The sequence below is a fragment of the Helicoverpa zea genome, chromosome 27, assembly GCF_022581195.2.
Source record: "Helicoverpa zea isolate HzStark_Cry1AcR chromosome 27, ilHelZeax1.1, whole genome shotgun sequence".
Classification (NCBI taxonomy): Eukaryota; Metazoa; Arthropoda; class Insecta; order Lepidoptera; family Noctuidae; genus Helicoverpa; species Helicoverpa zea.
This window is the reverse complement of record NC_061478.1, coordinates 5,305,245-5,325,416: the sequence shown is the minus strand read 5'-3', so window position 1 is coordinate 5,325,416 and position 20,172 is coordinate 5,305,245. Positions and strand designations below refer to the sequence as shown.

Below are 20,172 nucleotides of genomic sequence, written 5' to 3'. Positions count from 1 at the left end.
GTGGACAAAGAACCAACCTCTCGAGTATGAGGGCGCGGGTTCGATTCCAGGTCAGGCAAGTACCAATGCAACTTTTCTAAGTTTGTATGTACTTTCTAAGTATATCTTAGACACCAATGACTGTGTTTCGGATGGCACGTTAAACTGTAGGTCCCGGCTGTCATTGAACATCCTTGGCAGTCATTACGGGTAGTCAGAAGCCAGTAAATCTGACACCAGTCTAACCAAACCGGGTTTTAAACGTCAATTTCAAAAATATGATTATCTATCGGCAGTCGGGTAAGTAAAATTGGTTGATTTAAAGATTATTCTTTGACTACTACTGGACTTTACCAGTCCCCGAGAAATGTGATAGTCTTTAAAGCAATTGATTATGCAGAGGTTCACGTTGCAAGATTCGCACTTATAAGCTGTGCAAGCATCTACTTTTTTTAATGCGCACCACTTGCAACGTGACTTCCTCACATTTGTCTTAGCAGGGAAGTGGCTGGTTATTGGGAGCGGTCGTTCTATTTTTGGCGGGCGAAATCTCTGTATGATTTCATCCGCCAACAACACCCGAAATTGCCGCTGTGCCATTTTGACTGTCCCTGATTTTGAGAACATGACAAAGGCGTTGTGGATGGACACGTTGAGAAGCCGGCGGAAAAGCTTCTTGTACCAAATTAAATTACGAACCCTTTCTATGGGAAACGCCTGCAAAAGTTGATCCTTTTTGTCGACGCCTCCCATAGCCAGGTTGTAATCTAATACTACTTTCGGTTTATACCGATAGTAGCCGTACTTCTCTTTTCCGCCGACCTCTACCTTGTGGTATGTTGATATTAGTGATACCACATTCGTGTCTTTCCACACCGTAATTGTCATGTCCCGTGTCTGGCTAAATGCCACTTCACCAGTCCGCATGTTTGCCTTATTTTTGTGGCGCAAACTGTCAGGCACGAACTCTCGGTTCAGACGCAGGGTGCCCATTACGTCCGTCTTCTGGGCCTTGAGCGTGCGTGCCAGTAAAGGACTGTTATAAAAGTTGTCCATTACTAGAGTATGACCTCTATTAAGTAATGGACGAACTAACTTTAAAACAGTCCTTGACGTCGCACCCTCAGGCTCAGCCTCGTTCTCATTACTCTCGACATTATGGCGTTCCTTCTTCCCAGTATATATTATCATCTGCCAGAGATATCCCGTCTTGGACTCACAAAGTTCATAACTCTTTATACCTATCTGAGCAGCTTTAGTTGCTATGAGCTGAGCAAAAGAGAGTCTGCCTTTCCACAGCATCAGCGACTCGTCTATAGCAATTTCCTGCTCAGGTAGGTATAAAGAGCTAAATTTTGTGTTGAGGTGGTCAATTACTGGTTGAATCTTCATGAGCTTCGTCGGGATACCTCTGCCACACAAAATATTGTCTACAAAATGTAGACATCGCTTTATGAGCGAAAAACGATGGTACGCCATAATATCGGCGAATTTGCCCAATTTTAAATAAGGCAAACAGGGGAACCAGTATTCCTTCTCCACAGGGAGTGGGATGATGCTTTGCAGCATAATGACACCAATAAACGTCCACAACTCTTGTGGCGTTATTGGTGTCCATTTTCTCATACGAGAGAATTGTTTAATGGGCGAGGAGACCAGATTCGCTGCATATTTGTTGGTCTCATCGACGATGAGGTTGATTATGTCTCCGTCCCAAATTTTCGAAAAAACTTGGAACGGAGACATACCCTCAATGGGGAAAGTTGGCCCCGCTGGTCCCGTAAAATTTTCTCGCACCCCAACAAAAACTTGGGGATCGTGAGACCAATCAAATATCAGCAGATCCTCCTCACTCGACTCTTGTAGAGCACAATCATCCTGCCTGTCGATGGATCCTAAGACCTCGCGGAGCTCGCTGGACAAGTCTTCCACGGCGAATTCTCCAGCGTGCCTCCTGGAAGATCGAAAACCATCCAGGCAATCCTCCTCCTCAACATCACTGCCAGGATTCAGAACCGCAGAGTGTTCGCACTGCAGAATTTCTTCCTCCGGGTCTTCTTCGTAAATCGAAAGTTCTAAAACCAAATAATTATTTAACTATCAGCTGCTTTGAGCCCCCTAGTTCATGACGCAGCTAGATTATCATCACAAACAACATTGTTATTACAACAGAAATAAACATAAAATATACCTGCTCTTGTGAAAGACGTCGATGGCCCGGGCGGGAACCCTATCATCTCAATGTTGGCATCGACCAAAATATTGTGCTCGTCCACCTCTTGACCTTCATCTAGGATAATTACCCCCTTGGACGGGGTACAAACTAACTGATTTTCCCTGTGAAACATCATATATATTAATTAAAATTCTTTTGAATGTTTCGAATAAGTCGGGAGATTAAGTTCGAACTTACTTCGAGGGTGGCGGTGTGGTGGCTTCTTCTTTTACGAGCTCAAACCTCGAAGGCTCACTTTCGTCCAACGCTGGATAAAAAGGATTAAAATATATGAGGTTGGATCAGTCAATAAGGGGTACGATATCCGGCAGACAATTTACACACCTGACTTCTGCAATTCCCATTTTTGAGGAATACGCGGGGGCGGCACTTCTGGGGTGCCCGGCACCAAAGGACACGACACTCGGACCGGCGACACTTTTCTGGAAATATAGTATAATTAAAACATTTATGACTGTGTAAAGCATATTATTTTCCTAAATATTTTTCTTACCTTCTATTTTTGCTAGGAGGAGCATCAGGCATTAAAAATTGCGCGACCTCCTTCCTGTCACGTAGTTCTTGAAGCCGTGCCCTTTGCTCATCTGGTAACCGGGCCATATTTTTCTTGTCCAGAGCCCGCATTTTTATTTTTTTTCTTTCTTCTACCATTGACCTAGAAGAAGTTATCGGTCGTGTTGGTCCAACAGAAATTTTATGAAAAGAAAGTACTTCTAACATTTCTCTAGAGTAAAAAATAATAAAGAAAAACAAATAACTTACGTCGTTGGTTGCGATGGTCCTGCAACAGCAAAGGACGCAGACGAGACGCTGACTGCATCCTCTACAACTGGCTGTCCCCTTAAAAGTTAAGTAACATTTTGGATATGGTTCTAAAATAACCTAGCAAAGCAAGAAAATATCCGTAACCAAATAAATAATTTAAAGAACAGAAAAAGTACGAAAAAACCACAAACATAGCAAAATGAAGCGATCGGGCAACGCCGCGCCCACGTCCACGCCCACGCCCGCGGTTTCTTACTGGACCACCACCACCACGGTTTCCCAGTCGACCACCACCACGACTGCCGTTATTTTTAGCTGCTTCCATTTCTAAAATTGTTAAAAGCAAAGCAAAGTTCGAAAACTCAATAAAATAAACATAACAATATTAAATAATTAAATATATATATATATATATCTTTATCTCAGTCCATAAAATAATAAATTGTTTTGTCGTTATTTACCTATGCTTACTAGAATAAATTAATTCACCAAACTTTGGATGAGGCAGTCCGGTCCGCCGGCAATCATTTTCAATATTAGGTACGGTAAAAAAACTCAAATAAACATTCAATGAGAATTTATTCAATGCCTTTTAAAAGATAATACAAAATATGAAAAAACAAATGCAAAATAAATATATAAGTATAAAAATAATTTCATTTCATAATTTTCGACCGGTACAAAATTCCCTGTGTATACCAAGCTTTATCTATTTCAATAGGAGGGCGGCCATGTTGTTTGTTTACATTTTTTGTTTGGCGGACCCGCTTGAAATAAAAAATGTAATCTTAACTTAAATTAAGCACCTTTTGTATACATTTTGGCTGAAAACTATTATCGAGTAAACATTTAACGCGATAGTTATTATTTTTCACACAGAACTGGTCTCCCAAATTGATAAATTACGATAAGATTCTGACAAGATTCTAGCACTGTTACAAGTACACTGAAAACCACACAGAAATACTTACCCTCAGGTTAAAACTCGGTTGCACACACAAGGACTATATTCTAATTGTATAATAACACCGTAGTTAATACAATAATACTTGCAAACAACCGAAATAATAATTAAATTACTAGGATAATAATCACACAAACATAAAAACGACTGACTTTGACAGTCGACTGACATTATTTTTTCAATCCGAATGAACCATTGTATCTATGGTCGTATTTTTAGCATGAAGAAATGTATTAAGAATTGTGTAGAAAAGAGAAAAGGTATTAAAACGCCGTGTAATAGAAAGAAACATATATATTATGATGTCGTATCGCACTGGAACGAAAAAAAAGGGACAAAAGTCCCTTGGTGCGCTCAACTGTCAAAACGAAAAAGGGACAAAAGTCACTTCGTTGCTTGTGAGCGGCCTGCTGGGGCCCGATTCTCCTAATTTTAGTTAAGCAACGTACGATTCACTTTCGACTGCGATCCGATCCCGACTCGATTACGATTGAAGTTCAATAATGAATCATTTTGTCTGCATATGATTTACGATTGCAATATGATTGAAGAGCAAACTACCGTTATAGACCAAAATCACCAAAATAGCAGACCAATCGCAAACCAATCGAATGTCGTTGGAATACGATTGGTCTTACATCAACTGGATATACAAGTTGGTGAGTGCAGCGTGGTATATTTTTAACCGACTTCCCAAAGAGGAGGAGGTTCTCAATTCGGCCGGTATGTTTTTTTTTTCTATGTATGTGCATCGATTACGCCGAGGTTTATAGACCGATTTACGTGATTCTTTTTTTGTTCGACGCGGAATAGCTGCCAGATGGTCCCATAGTCATCAGGTCAGGATCTGATGACGGAAACCCTGAGAAATCGAGAGCAACCTTCGAAAGTTGTAGACAAACATAGGGTAAAAAGTTGACACTCAGATGAATGCCTGAAAGCACTATTCAACAGTGAAGGTTTGGAGCTGACCTGATGATGGAGACCCGAGAGGGTCGAGGGAACTCGACAACTGAATATGTAAACTACCTCGTGTTTGGGCTTATAATATTTGTATTGACGAGATCTTTGCAACAGGGAAGGTTTGGAGCTGACCTGATGATGAAGACCAGAGAAGGTCGAGGGAACTCGACAACTGAATATGTAAACTACCTCGTGTTTGGGCTTATAATATTTGTATTGACGAGATCTTTGCAACAGTGAAGGTTTGGAGCTGACCTGATGATGAAGACCAGATAAGGTCGAGGGAACTCGACAACTGAATATGTAAAATACCTCGTATTTGGGATTAAAATATTTGTATTGATGAGAACTTTCTACCTATACGGATTGTGACAGCTATTTGTATCACTGAAAAGCTGTAAATAAAAAACTTTTTTACAAAAAAATAAACCGACTTCCCAAAACACTAAAAAGCCAAAAAATAACTAATTTTAGGTGCATCGGCCTAGAAGTCGGTGGCAAAATTAACTTAGGCACATCCTTGATTAGACACCGACTTCTAGGCCGATGCACCTAAAATTAGTATTTTTTTGGCTTTTTAGTGTTTTGGGAAGTCGGTTTATTTTTTTGTAAAAAAGTTTTTTTAGCTTCAGAGATGTTGCTGAAGCCAGTAAGTCTGACACCAGTCTAACCAAGGGGTATTGGGTTGCCCGGGTAACTGGGTTGAGGGCAGTGGCGGATTAAGAGTATCCGAGGCCCTAAGCACAGAGCCTGTGTAGACCCCCTATTACTTAAATGGAAATAGAAGGTTGAAGAAATTGACCGAGCGAAGCGAGCGCGAAATTTTTTTTGGACTCGTACGGAGGTAAAATTTATCCCAAACGTACTTAATTTTTTGTTTGTTGACAAGTGCAAAAACGAAGGCACATAGTTTCTGAATACGCGAGCGAAGCGAGCGCGAAATTTTAATTATTTTTATTATAGACTCAGAACCAAAATTACGTACAATGTAGCCCAAACGTACTTAACTTTTAATTTGTTGACAAATGTAAAAACAAGGACATATAGTTTTTGAAAACGCGAGCGAAGCGAGCGGGAAATCTTGATTATGTTTTAAGACTCAGAACTAAAATTTCGTAAAAGGGCTACATTTCAAACCTTCATTTCTTTCTGTTGGACAAGTAAGATGGATAACGTAAGATCGATAACAACGTCCGCGGACTTAACCGGTGGTCCGCGGACCACTTGGAGTGCCTCCAGGCACCACCAGCCCACCACCACCAGGACCACTGATCTGAAGCATCCAAAATTTTCGGATATGTTTGTTATATTGCACTCGTAGTTACAGCGTGAGCTTCCCAACGACTGTACGATAGCGACTTCGGAACGCTATCGTTGCCTATTAATTCTTTGCCCAACGATGAGTAGAAGCCGAAAAAAAATTGTATAACAACTGCACAATTGAAAAAAAAAAAAATCACTGCGATCGTACAACAATCAACAGCACTGCGACCAATCAAGTTTAGAGGCGGGGGTGTATGAAGGGTCACTCCCGAACTGCTCGCGCCTTGTGATTTCGGATATATTGTGGATGAATCTCGATAAAATGTAGGTATAAAATGAAACGCCAGCAGAGGATGGAGGCCCCTGGAGAACAGGGGCCCCAAGCACGTGCTTGTTGTGCTTATAGGGTTAATCCGCCACTGGTTGAGGGGGTCATATAGGGCAGTCGCTTCTTGTAAAGCACGGGTACTCAGCTACATCCGTTTAGACTGGAAGCCGACCCCAACATAGTTTGGGAAAAGGCTCGGAGGATGGATGGAGGATCTCCGAGCAAGGCATCTAATATCCGACTTGGTGCTGTTTTGTCGGCAGAGCCTCGTCCGTTGTTCAGCAGGGTGCACAACAAGCAGGTGAGGCTGGCAATTGAGGCAGGACGATATAGATTTACTCCCTTAGGGTTGGACCACATCTGGCAGCACGGACTTTTCCGTCGCCCTTTCTCTTTCTGTCGCTTAGAACTGCCATTTGCTAGACCGAGACAGAAAGCATAATGCGATAGCACGCGGCGGAATCCTCGAGGCGATCGGCATCACGGACAAAATGCAATGGTCGGCAGGGAGACTCCGGAACGTTGAAACCCGCGATAGCATGCTAACGCATCCTTTCACCAGTTCCCAGTATCAGTTTCACCAGTTCCCAGTATCAGTTTCACCAGTTCACAGTAGATATCAGTTTCACCAGTTCGCAGCATACTGCAGCACGTGGTAGCATAGGCGAAACAAATGCGATTCCGTGCTGCCAGGGGTGGTCCAACCCTTAGGTACACTTACCAGCAGTGTGATTCTATAAGACTTCACTCTAAACTTCGCATCTGAATCCGCCGTGAGTTACTACACTAGCGCTACTCTTGCGAGCGTGTTTGCGAGTTGAACTAAATTAAACTCGAGATTTTGACAGATAAAGTATAAGATGACTTTTAGAACGTTTTGAACCGAATGTGAAGTGAGAGTGAATAGCGAAGTGAAATGCGAGTTGTTGTCTGAATTTTATAGAATCGACGTACAGAATTGTACCTCTATACATAAAACTCAAACAAGTACAAAATACATAAGCTTGCAATATTCCTGGATTCCCCGAAAGCTAAGCTGTACCCGAGAGTCGTGTGGAGAGTAACTTTGATGTGTTAACTCTGGGTTTAAACTCTACACATACATACAGTCTAACTGCATACTGTTCTTAGAATCATGTTTAAGCCATGTCGGACGTTACAAAGAGAATCTTCATGCATATAGCAACTTCTTTTAATCTTCTGGGGCCCGATTCTCCTAAGTTAATAATGTCAAAATCGAATAGAAATTGAATCGCAATAGCAGTTTTAACCATATCGGGCATTCTGCTACTAATATAAGACCAATCGTATTCCAATGACATTCGATTGGTCTGCAATTTTGGTGATTTTGTTCCATACGGTAGTTTGCTCTACAATCATATTGCAATCGTAAATAATTGACAGCAATAATTGCAGACAATTAATATGATTCATTATTGAATGACAGAAAAGGATAAAAACGTTTATTTCAAAGAAAAAATAGCGGAATGCCACATAAGCTTCAATCGTAATTGAATCGGGATTGGATCTCAGTCGAACGTGAATCGTATGTCGCCTAAGTAAAATTAGGAGAATCAGGCCCCTGTTTGTTGCGTTTTCAAAACTACTGAACGGAATTTAATATTTGGCAGATAATTTACAAAGTGGACAAGACCAAAAACCGGTGATGATAAAATGTAGGAAGGTACCTAATTTTGCCGTAATATAGCGTGCCTTACAGTTACAAGAAAACAAGTGCTGACTGCGCTTACCCTGTGTTTGGTCGACCCATGCGACTCCTGTTACCTGTTATTTAGCTACTAGCAAATAATACCAAAGCAAGCGCAGCGTAGGACGTCCACCAACAAGGTGGACAGACGACCTTATAAAGGTCGCCGGAAGACGCTGGATGCAGGTCGCCTCCAACAGGTATCTGTGGAGATCTAAGGGGGAGGCCTATGTTCAGCAGTGGACGTCCTATGGCTGAGATGATGATGATGATGATGAAATCATACCAGAATGTACCATGTTTTCAAAAGCTGAAAATTAACTCTTATCACCTACATTTCAACAAATTGTACTTACAATTTAGAGCGACGACGCCGGTACATTTTCAAGCTCAGTACACATGACTTATTTGATTTGTCGATAGTGTAAGGCTAGGTGCACATTAACGACTTGAACATTACTTTGTGGAAAAAATAGGTTTATGTCCCATCTTATTGTCTATCTTAATAAGGCGAGGTTCTACCAGACGCTCGTCACGCACACAAATCTTTTCCCAACTATGTTGGGGTCGGCTTAGAGTCTAACCGGATGCACCTGACCAATGTTTTACAAGGAGCGACTGCCTATCTCACCTCCTCAAGTCCTCCTCCTCAAGACCGGCCCCGTTACCCGGGCAACCCAATACCCCTTGGTAAGACTGGTTGTCTGGCTTACTGGCTTCTGACTTCCCGTAACGACTGCCAAAAATGTTCAAATGCTAGCTTAGGATTAGCGGCGACGCTACGTAGGTACTTTAGAATGCTACTATTATTTTACACGCTTATTTTTTATCGTAATTATAAACCCAACTTTAACAAAATAATGACAGTACATGATAAAGTACAAATATTGCGAGCATCACCGGTTGACATCACAATACGCATGACAAGCTATGCCGTGCTCCCTGAGGTATGAAGTTTTCACGTGCAGGTAAATATATGTATGTGTGTGTGTAAATATGGAAGGCACAACTTGATATGCTGTGAGGTAGGTCGGGAGTGAAGCTGCATTATTTAGTTACTAATGGGTAAATAAATTTGGATGGGTACCTAAATATTGTAGCAATTATATAGCGTTAGATCTGAATTAAAAATATTTTCTTGGTAAAGACCTTTTGCTTAAAGTTTTGTTAATTGGAAATCTCCCGCTGTGGGTGCAGCGTGAGCGAGTGCCAGACTCTTACTGAGCAAAACCAACCATGGTCCTTCTTAAGACCTTTATGTACCAGGGCCGCGGTAACTCGCGCGAACAATCACGCAGCTGACGCAGCCCATAAGTATATACAGGCCCGCCGTAAGCGGGCGTGCAGCGCGTGCACAGCACGCGGGCTGCACGTCCTAGGGGGCGGCAAATCTAGCGAGTTATCACGTAATATTTAAAAAATACAATATCTTTTTACTAATCATTTGATTTCAATATTTCCGAACACAGCAATAGCGCTAAGAATATTACTTACACTGCCGGTTTCAGTTCGGTACATCTGTTAAAAGGACATTTTCAAAATTAAAGATTCTTAACCAGTGGCGTAGCGTGCGGCAAATGCTATTTAGGGGGCGGCAAAGTTAAACCAATAAAATTTCAGAAAAAGCCGCCCTAGCTTTGGTCGTCTCCTATCTATTTTGACTGTTTCACCCTTGGCATCCCCAAAAAAATTCGCGCTCGCTGCGCTCGCGGCTCCATATCAGATATCGCATTTTATCTTTGTTTAATTGTTGAGGCATTCAATTCCGAAAAAACATTTTTCGCGCACGTCCTTTATGGCTTTTTATGATATGTTTAAGTACTTCATGAAAACTAAGGAAAAAATCGCATATCTTATTTTTTGACTTTGCTTTGTTAATTTACAGTGGTTTTTATTTGTTTTGTGTCCTTAGACTAAAAAATTTTCGCGCTCGCTCCGCTCGCGCTTCCTTACATATGAAATGTGTCTAATAAGTTGAATTTTCAACGGGAAACCCACCAAATGACTTACTGACTTTAAACATTGTTATAGATATTTAAGTGCGTTAGTTTAAGTTAATCACAATCTTTCAATACATAGGGGCCACTTGGGTAATGATTGCACTGCATTGATGCCCTAAGCAATTGCGTAGTTTACTTATGGGCTAACCCAGGACTCCTTAGGTAACCTACTCTGAACATTTCAAGTAAATAAAAAGTTATGTGTAATGTATGTTATGTATTGCAATAGATAGGTATTTATCCAAAAGTAGGTGGGTTTTCTGCAATCAGAGCGGTGCATGTACATATTTTTTTCTGTTGGACTGTAAGATGGATATGAATGGGCGGAGGGGGGGTGTCCGGACCCCCTGGATCCGCCCCCCCCCCTTATATATTTTTTGACAAAACGTAGGGCGGCATAATCAGTTTTGCACGCGGGCGAACAAACAGCTAGCGGCGGGCCTGAGTATATAGCCTGAGAAGGTGTAGAACTATGCTCTCTCTCCCTGCTATTCATGATTCAGAATTCCTGATTTTTCTTCTAAATTTCGCTCTATCTGTGGCATCGCTCTCGAACACCTGGCCACCTATCTTTTGCCACTACATATCTCGACCGACTCGATCTTCGACCGGAGACGGAAAGTTGCAATGCCAAACGCACGAAGTCTGATGGTCTCCTTTTTCCCGTGGCCATACTAACGTTGCGAAGGTTCATTTACTGTGTGGTATTGGGTTGCCCGGGTAACTGGGTTGAGGAGGTCAGATAGGCAGTCGCTTCTTGTAAGGCACTGGTACTCGGCTAAATCCGGTTAGACTGGAAGCCGTCCCCAACATGGTTGGGAAAAAGGCTCGGAGGATGATGTATACTTAATACTTAACTCCTATCTTTTAGAGTAAGACTCCTGCACTATACCAGGTACAAGTAAGGCGATGCTATGCACACACGACCGAACAAATCCGGTTCTGATTGCGACGTTTTGATATCTCACAGGCTGCTGCAAATGCACTAGGCGCGATAATAATGTTAACAACCTTACGTTATCCTACGAATATAATAAACTAGCTTCCGCCCGCGGCTTCGCCCGCGTAGAGTTCGGTTATATCGCGTTTCCAAGAAAATTCTTCAAAAGTCCGGGATAAAAACTATCTTATGTTCTTTCTAAAGGTCAACTCTATCTCTGTACCAAATTTTATTAAAATCAGTTCAGTGGTTTAGACCTGAAAGCGTAATAGACAGGCAGACAGACAGACAGACAGAGTTACTTTCGCATTTAGAACATTAGTAGGGATGCGAAAGTGAAGAAATGAGTGTATGGATGTTTCTTCCCCTTTCACGCAAAAACTACAAGATGGTATCTGATGAAACTCGGCAGTAATGTGGCTTATCAGAAGAATATAATACCTATAGGTTACCTTGTATCTTTGTGCGAAATGCAGTTCTGTAAGTGGTATTTGCAAAAAACACCTACTACCATTTTAAAAGGAAAAAACACGTTGAAATACATTAGCAAATAGGTTGGTTCATAATAAGGAAAATTAAATGTCATTAGACAAAAATAGACATCATATAGGTACACTATTATTAAAACAACAATAGATTTTTAAATAAAGTAAGTAAGAATACTATTTATCAAGATGATATTTCTATTCTTATATATACATATATATATATATATATTATATTATATTACATATATATTATATTCTATATGTATTATGTTTATATGTGTAGCTCTACTACATACATATGTTTAGTTTATTGTTATTTAATATTTGTTTAGTATTTCATATTTGTTGTGCACATATAATTGACCCTACCTCTATCGAATATCTCTATCGCTTTAAGGTTGGCTGTAAGAGAACCCAATTCTGGGTTAAGCTCGCCGTTGTACATAACTGTCTGTATCCCGTATGTATTTACTGTTTAGTGTGCAATAAAGAATAAGAATAGAATAAGAATAAAGTAAGTACACTGTTAAATAGGTTGTAACGTTGTACGTTAATGTCAACGTTTTAAAATACTTGCCTTTTGTTTTTAATCAAAATATTAATATAAGGTGGGTAGAAAAATAAATAAATAAATGTAATGTCTACCTACGGTTGCGTTTAGAAACGCGTACAATTATTTGTTTCGTTAATTAAGTATTATTTATTTCTTTTACTAAACTGATTAACGTATTTTTAAATTCATATTTATTATAACAACTTGGGTCTAGAAATAAAAAATTGTAACTTAATCAAAACTTAAAAACAAACAGTACGTAGTCATTATCTGTATCGGTGTAACGGCAAGTTAAACCAAATTGGACTTCACGTCATTGTGATATGGTTTCGATTCTTTTACCTGGACTGCTGTACCAATGCAAATCGGATTCGTTCGCTACTCATTCACGGGCGTGTACCGTGAGGTTGGTTAGCTGCTTTAGCGACTCGACCATTTTTAAAATATCATCACGGAAGACACACGTTCACGCGCTCCTTACAAGCACTCACTTTTGCCAGTCCTTAGTGCGTGACGTTAATCGTGGTCTTAACGGTTTTATTTTATAATTTTGAAAACATATTTTTCAAATTTCGTTTAACTTATTCTCTATATTGTAGAATCAGTGCATCTCCCCGTATTGGGTAAGTGTTGAACAATTCGTGTAATTGCTACCACCCACCTATTGGGTGACCGTTGGCAAATGACTTGCAGATTTCATCTTTTCTTGCTTTGCACATTGTCGCATCATTTGTAGCCTTTTTCATCATCATAAGCAGTCAGGGTTATTCTTTTCATTTGCTTATCCCTGCATCTTTTTTTTTATATGTTTTATACATTTTATATAAAATTACATTTCAGCTGTTTTCTGTAAACTCCGATTCTGACTGTGAATTTGCACACATTCGCCTTAAGCGCACTGAGCTTCTGCTTCCTGCTTCCGCGGCAAACACAGTCAGAGGAGGACAATCAGAAATGGACATTTATTTGAATGGATGTAAATTCCAGGGTCCAAAGTTCGGGTTCAAAGTTCGGCTTAAACTCCGGGCCACGGCTGATCCGTTGGCCGAACGTCGACAGGCACCGAGAGGCACCGTGCACCGATTACCCTCTACCATACTGCATCACCATCTGCGGGTCGTCCACCCTGAAGCGCCTCCTCGGCTGAGCGTCATCACCGGACATCTCTCCACGTGAAGCCAGGACAGTGCTAGCGCGCTTTACCTCCATATAACAAAATTAATTTTGCTGACGGGCATTCGAATCGCGACCTTGGAAATAAATTTTTATGTTCACAATGTGGGGTTTAATTTAAAATCTAAACCGTCCACACGCTAAACGTGACATTGGCGCCCTTTTCGTGGTTTATATTTATATGGTCAGTAATTTTTTTTTTTGTTCTATGGAGGTAGTAGTGCTTTTTGGTGTTTTGTGTGCGTTCTTTATGTTTTTTAGTTTTGTGAAACGTTTTTTTTCTTTTGGTTGCATAGTAACTAAGGTGTACGTCACATTTGTTTTGTAATATTTAACATTTTAAATATTAATCAGTGATTGATATTATCAAAGTGCAGTCACAGTCCTAAACTTGACACACACTAGTATAATTTGCCGTTAATTTTGTTTTTTCAAATTTTTTTTTAGCCGTCATTATAGTTATTGTAAATTACCCACTGTTTCTTAAATAAAATTTTGCTTCGTAGAATGTCTTGCATAAGGTACTATCAACGGCATAATTTGGTGGACACTTAATTTTTAATTTTTTTTTTTGGTACTACAGTTAATTTTATTACATCTGCAGTACAGTCGACAGTGTAAATTAATACTTCGTTATTGTTTTTTTTTATATAGTTTTTTTTACACATTTTTTTTTTTTAAATATAAACGGTACAATCATAAATGTATGTATTGCAAATTACAATTACAGTCGGCAACATTATTTGTCGTTTTTATTAAAAATAAATTTGTTTGTGTATTTAATGTGCGTACACATTAGTTACGAAATTTGCTTTGTTTTTTTATTTTTTTGTTGCAATTTTTTTTTTTTGGTTGCAATTTTTTTTTTTGTTTTGTCACACGCTTATTTTAGTTAACATTCTTCTCCGTGGAAAAACAACCAAGACGTTACTTAGTTAAATTTAAAAATTGTAACAGACGGAGTATTTTTTTTAATTTCTAATTGTTTTTTCACGTTATTGAGTTGTTCAACATTCACCCAATCACTTTTCGCATAATTTTTTTTTTTTTTATTCAATCTTTCTTCGCTATGGCTTATCCAGTTAAGTTTATGTCGCTTCAAAAGGCTGAGCTTGAGTACGAAGTCTCTATTAGGGGTGAATCTCCAGCTACTACAGTGCAGGAGTTGCGCAAACAAATTGCTAAGTGTGGGCCATTGTTTCCTTCGGAAGACATCCTCACTAGTCCGTTCGATTCAGCAGTCGACCTTAAAGGAGTTTTGGATGTTCTTGAAAGGGTTAACAATAATTTAGAATCTACTTCAATAGATAAAAACACATTGTTACGGAGTCAAAATTTACTTAACCATGTTTATCACCGTCTTAATCGTATTGCATTTGATGACAAATTAGAGGAGACTTACGACCAATGTGTTGGCCTTTTCAAGAGCACTTCTGCAAAGCTTACTTCGCTTAATGATTCTGCTGTGGACCCTCTAGCTACCACTAGTACGGACTGCTCATCCGTTCTTACTGCGACACCTGTTAATGTTTCCGTCACTTGTGAAGGCAACATTAACAAATTTTCGAAGATAAGATATGATGGCAAGTCTTGCGTACGTGCATTTATTCAACGTTGTGAAGAATTGTGTCAGGCTAAAAATATTTCTTATAATAAAATATTATCTAACGCTACAGAGATATTTATCGGCGAGGCATTGCATTGGTACAGAAGTGTCAGGGATACGATTTCGAGTTGGAACGATCTTACACTGGCGTTGAGACGTGATTTCGATGAGTCTGATTATGACTACAGACTGCTTACAGAGATACGGACTCGTACACAGGGTGAGACTGAAAATATCGTCATTTACTTATCTATTATGTCTGGACTCTTTTCGCGACTTTCAAAGAAGGTGTCAGAGGAAGATAAATTGGAGATAATCCTTCACAATATTCGTCCAATCTACGCGAATATCCTTGCATCTGTTTCGGAAATAAATTCCATTGACGTATTGCGAACCCTGTGTCGGAATTATGAAAATATCCAGTCACGATTTTCTCAATTTAAGGAACCCCCTAAACCGTCCTCGAATACCTTAGCTCCTGAATTAGCATATTCAGGACAATCTAATAGTAAGCATTATTCTAAATTTAATAATAACAACACATATGGTAAAAATTTTCACAATAACAATAGGCAAAATAATAATCAAAATATTTATAATAATAACAAAGGTAATAATAATTCTACAGCTAAATATGTTCATGCAGTCAGTACTCCTAATCCTAATTCTAACCCTAATCCTAAACATAATACTAGTTCTAAAATGCGCTACTGCCCACGTTGTCGCAATAACACACATAATCTAAGGCAGTGTACAAGCAAGGATGTGGTAGTATGTTTTTCTTGTGGTCGTGAGGGCGTGAAAGCTCCTGATTGTCCAAACTGCAGCAAGGATGTTAATAAGGAAAAAAACTAATTACAGAGAACCGTGCAAATAATAAATTTGATAACCAAGAGTGGCAGGATTGGTTACAAACAATTAGGTTATTTTTTAAATCGTATAACATCTACACGGTTCTCGAGGATAAAGGAGACTGTGATGATAGGCCTTATGTATCTGTTCTGATTAACGATCTTACCGTCTCGGGTCTTCTAGATTCCGGTTCCGCGGTAACCATTATAGGCAACAGTGCTCATAACATACTTAAAGATTATGGCTTGCCACTTATTGAAAACGATTGCATTACAGTAACGGCAGCAGGAGGTCAAAATTTAAATAGTTTAGGTTATATTAATTTACCAATAAAATTCGAGAATCAATTTCACATTTTGAAGGCACATGTCATTCCCGATATTAAAAGGAACCTGATTTTAGGCATAGATTTTTGGCGTAAATTTAAGATATGTCCAAAATATACTGGTAGCGTTACAATGTTTAATGACATTAATTGCTCATTAGATACTCCTCAACATTCCTTCATACAAGGCTATACTAATCTTGATGAGGCACAAAAGAAACTGGCGGATAGTGTCATCAAACAGTTCGAAGACATTTCTTTTCATCGCAAAGGTTTGGGCGTAACGAGTCTTATCCAGCACCGCATTGAGACGGGTAACGCAGCACCGATTCGTCAACGGTACTACCGACTGTCACCGGAGAAGCAGCGTATTTTGATTGAACAGGTGGATGAAATGCTTTCACTCGACGTAATCGAGCCTTGCGAGAGCGCATGGTCATCTCCTGTTCTGATCGTAAATAAAAAGAACGGCCAGCCTCGGTTTTGCCTTGATAGTCGCAAACTTAATTCGGTGACTAAGCGCGATGCCTATAATCTCCCTTACATATCGGAGATTTTAGACAACTTACGAGACGCGCGCTATTTATCAAGTTTAGACCTATCCAAGGCTTTCTGGCAAATACCTATCGCTGCTGAAGACCGTGAGAAGACAGCGTTTTACGTTCCTGGCAGGGGCACCTTTTGTTTCAAGCGTACTGCTTTTGGCTTGACAAATGCACCGGCTACTCAGCAGAGACTCGTTGACCTTTTGTTTTCCGAGTTTGGCCTAAAAGTCTTCGCTTATTTGGATGACGTCATCATCATTTCTGAAGACTTCAATAGTCACATGACACTACTTTTGCGCGTTTTAGACAAGTTGAAACAGGCTAACTTAACTGTTAACCTCGAAAAGTGCAATTTCTTCAGGTCACAGCTCAAATACCTCGGTTACGTGGTCGATAGCACTGGGCTACGTACAGATCCAGCCAAGGTTGAGGCTATACTCAATTATCCGACGCCTAAAAGTCGGAAGGACCTCAAACGTTTTCTCGGTACTGCCACTTGGTACAGACGTTTCGTTCCGAACTTCAGCACTATAGCGGGGCCCTTAAATAAGTTGACTTCCTCCAAAAAGGGCACTCCTCCCTTCAAATGGACTCCAGAAGCTGACTCTGCATTCCAAAAACTTAAGGAGTGTTTAGTTTCTGCCCCCGTACTTTCATGTCCAGATTACTCTAAGCCGTTTGAAGTACATACGGATGCTAGTAGTTACGGTGTCGGCGCAATGCTTACTCAGTCAATAGATGGCAAGGAACATCCAATTGCCTACATGAGTAAGTCATTGACTGCTGCCGAGAAGAACTACAGCATAACCGAGCGCGAAACGTTAGCTGTCATTACCGCTCTTGAGCATTGGCGTTGCTATATTGAAAACGGACAACAGTTTACTGTCTATACCGACCACAGTGCGCTCAAATGGTTCTTGTCATTAAGTAACCCTACTGGTCGACTGGCACGATGGGGCGTACGTTTATCAGCCTTTAACTTTGTTATTAAGCACCGACGTGGTGTAGACAACGTCATTCCCGACGCTTTGTCTAGGAGCGTACCAGTTAGTGCCATTGGTTCTTCCACTTATGTGGACACTAAAGACCCTTGGTACAAAAGTATTTACCACGGTTGCCTAAATGACCCTTCAAAATTTGCAAACTTTATTATTAAAAATAATAAACTGTTCCGGCTTTCTAAAAATAAGCATGAAATGACTTCTGAATTCTCGTGGAAGCAGGTCGTTCCTACTGAATTTCGCGAGCCCATAATTCACGAAAATCATTCCGAGCCTAAAGCAGGACATATGGGCATTTTTAAAACTTACCGCCGTCTTGCGTTACGTTATTACTGGCCAGGGATGTATAAAGACGTTGTTAAATTTGTTAGTACTTGTGATAAGTGCTTAGCCTACAAAGCCCAGAATCATCAGCATTTAGGAGAAATGGGTCGTCCTAAACAATGTTCACGACCATTTCAAATGATCTCTATAGATCTAATGGGACCTCTTCCTACTACAAGAAAGCAGAATAACTACATATTAGTTATAACTTGTTGTTTTTCAAAATTTTGTTTGATTTTCCCAATTAAAAAAGCAACTGCCGTGATAATTACAAAAATTTTAGAAGAGTCAGTATTTTTAGTGCACGGCATACCTCAAACTGTATTAATGGATAATGGTACACAGTTTACTGGGAAGGTGACTGATGCCTTATTTAAAAAATATAGAATACCGAACATTTACTTTACACCTAAATACACCCCTCAGGTAAATTTAGTAGAAAGGTATAATAGAACTATTATAACTTGTTTATCCACATACGTAAATGATGACCACAGATCATGGGACTTATTTATTCCCGAAGTACAGTTTGCCATCAACAACTCTGTAAACGAAGCCACAGGTTTTACGCCATCATTTTTAGTTTTCGGCCGTGAACTTGTTTCTTGCGGGTCTCACTATATTGATAATGACCTCGGCAATGAAATACTCTTTTTGCCACGTGATATATACGCAGAAAACCTTGGTTGTTTGGCCAGTACCTTTGATACTGTGCAGTCTAGATTATGGCAAGCCCATGTAAAGAACACTTCACATTATAATTTGAGACGCAAGTTTGCCGAATTTAACGTTGGAGACATAGTCATGAAGCGCGCTTACTTTTTAAGTGATAAGGCAAATCGGTTTTCGAAAAAGTTAGCACCGAAATTTATTAAAGCTAAAATAATTGAAAAGAAGTCTCCCTTAGTTTATGTGCTGCAGGACATGTCAGGTAAAAACTTAGGATCTTGGCACATAAAAGACTTAAAATTATTTGTCGGCAATAGATAATATTTTTTGTTCATCAATTTTAACTATTCAGTATTTTTTTCTTCAAGTTATCTTTTATCTTAATTTATTTATTATTTTAGTTCCCTCTCGCTTACTTTTCCACCTTCACTTGGAACTTCTATTTGTAAAGTGTCAAGTAAATAAGAATACTGGCACTTATAACAGTATGCAATTGTGCGTCAGTTATTTTAATAGATACTAAGAGTAACTGCTGCTGGAGTGTGTTTGAGAGATGTATGAATGAGTGTATTTTGGAAGAATAAACAAATAGTTTAGCAACATAGTTCGAGAACATGCGGATTTTGTCATTTTTTTTAGAGAAATAACAAAATCCTTGACTGTGCGCGGGGGTATTGTAACGTTGTACGTTAATGTCAACGTTTTAAAATACTTGCCTTTTGTTTTTAATCAAAATATTAATATAAGGTGGGTAGAAAAATAAATAAATAAATGTAATGTCTACCTACGGTTGCGTTTAGAAACGCGTACAATTATTTGTTTCGTTAATTAAGTATTATTTATTTCTTTTACTAAACTGATTAACGTATTTTTAAATTCATATTTATTATAACAACTTGGGTCTAGAAATAAAAAATTGTAACTTAATCAAAACTTAAAAACAAACAGTACGTAGTCATTATCTGTATCGGTGTAACGGCAAGTTAAACCAAATTGGACTTCACGTCATTGTGATATGGTTTCGATTCTTTTACCTGGACTGCTGTACCAATGCAAATCGGATTCGTTCGCTACTCATTCACGGGCGTGTACCGTGAGGTTGGTTAGCTGCTTTAGCGACTCGACCATTTTTAAAATATCATCACGGAAGACACACGTTCACGCGCTCCTTACAAGCACTCACTTTTGCCAGTCCTTAGTGCGTGACGTTAATCGTGGTCTTAACGGTTTTATTTTATAATTTTGAAAACATATTTTTCAAATTTCGTTTAACTTATTCTCTATATTGTAGAATCAGTGCATCTCCCCGTATTGGGTAAGTGTTGAACAATTCGTGTAATTGCTACCACCCACCTATTGGGTGACCGTTGGCAAATGACTTGCAGATTTCATCTTTTCTTGCTTTGCACATTGTCGCATCATTTGTAGCCTTTTTCATCATCATAAGCAGTCAGGGTTATTCTTTTCATTTGCTTATCCCTGCATCTTTT

General features: G+C 39.4%; 1 protein-coding gene across 2 annotated transcripts; it reads right to left on the bottom strand.

The window, feature by feature from the left end:
- Positions 1-146: 146 nt before the first annotated feature.
- Positions 147-4,129, bottom strand: LOC124643534 (piggyBac transposable element-derived protein 4-like). Of its 2 annotated transcripts, XM_047182546.1 has the most exons (8): positions 3,952-4,129; positions 3,172-3,307; positions 2,978-3,055; positions 2,709-2,870; positions 2,540-2,637; positions 2,393-2,462; positions 2,171-2,316; positions 147-2,054 (listed from the first exon to the last, which is right to left on the bottom strand). In XM_047182546.1, the coding sequence occupies exons 2-8, from the start codon at positions 3,303-3,305 to the stop codon at positions 262-264; spliced, it is 2,481 nt and encodes an 826-aa protein (XP_047038502.1). In that variant the 5' UTR covers positions 3,306-3,307; positions 3,952-4,129; the 3' UTR covers positions 147-261. The 2 variants fall into 2 exon arrangements, with proteins under 2 accessions (XP_047038502.1, XP_047038503.1); XM_047182547.1 differs by lacking the exon at positions 3,172-3,307 and having other exon boundaries at positions 3,952-4,128.
- Between the last annotated feature and the right edge of the window lie 16,043 nt (positions 4,130-20,172).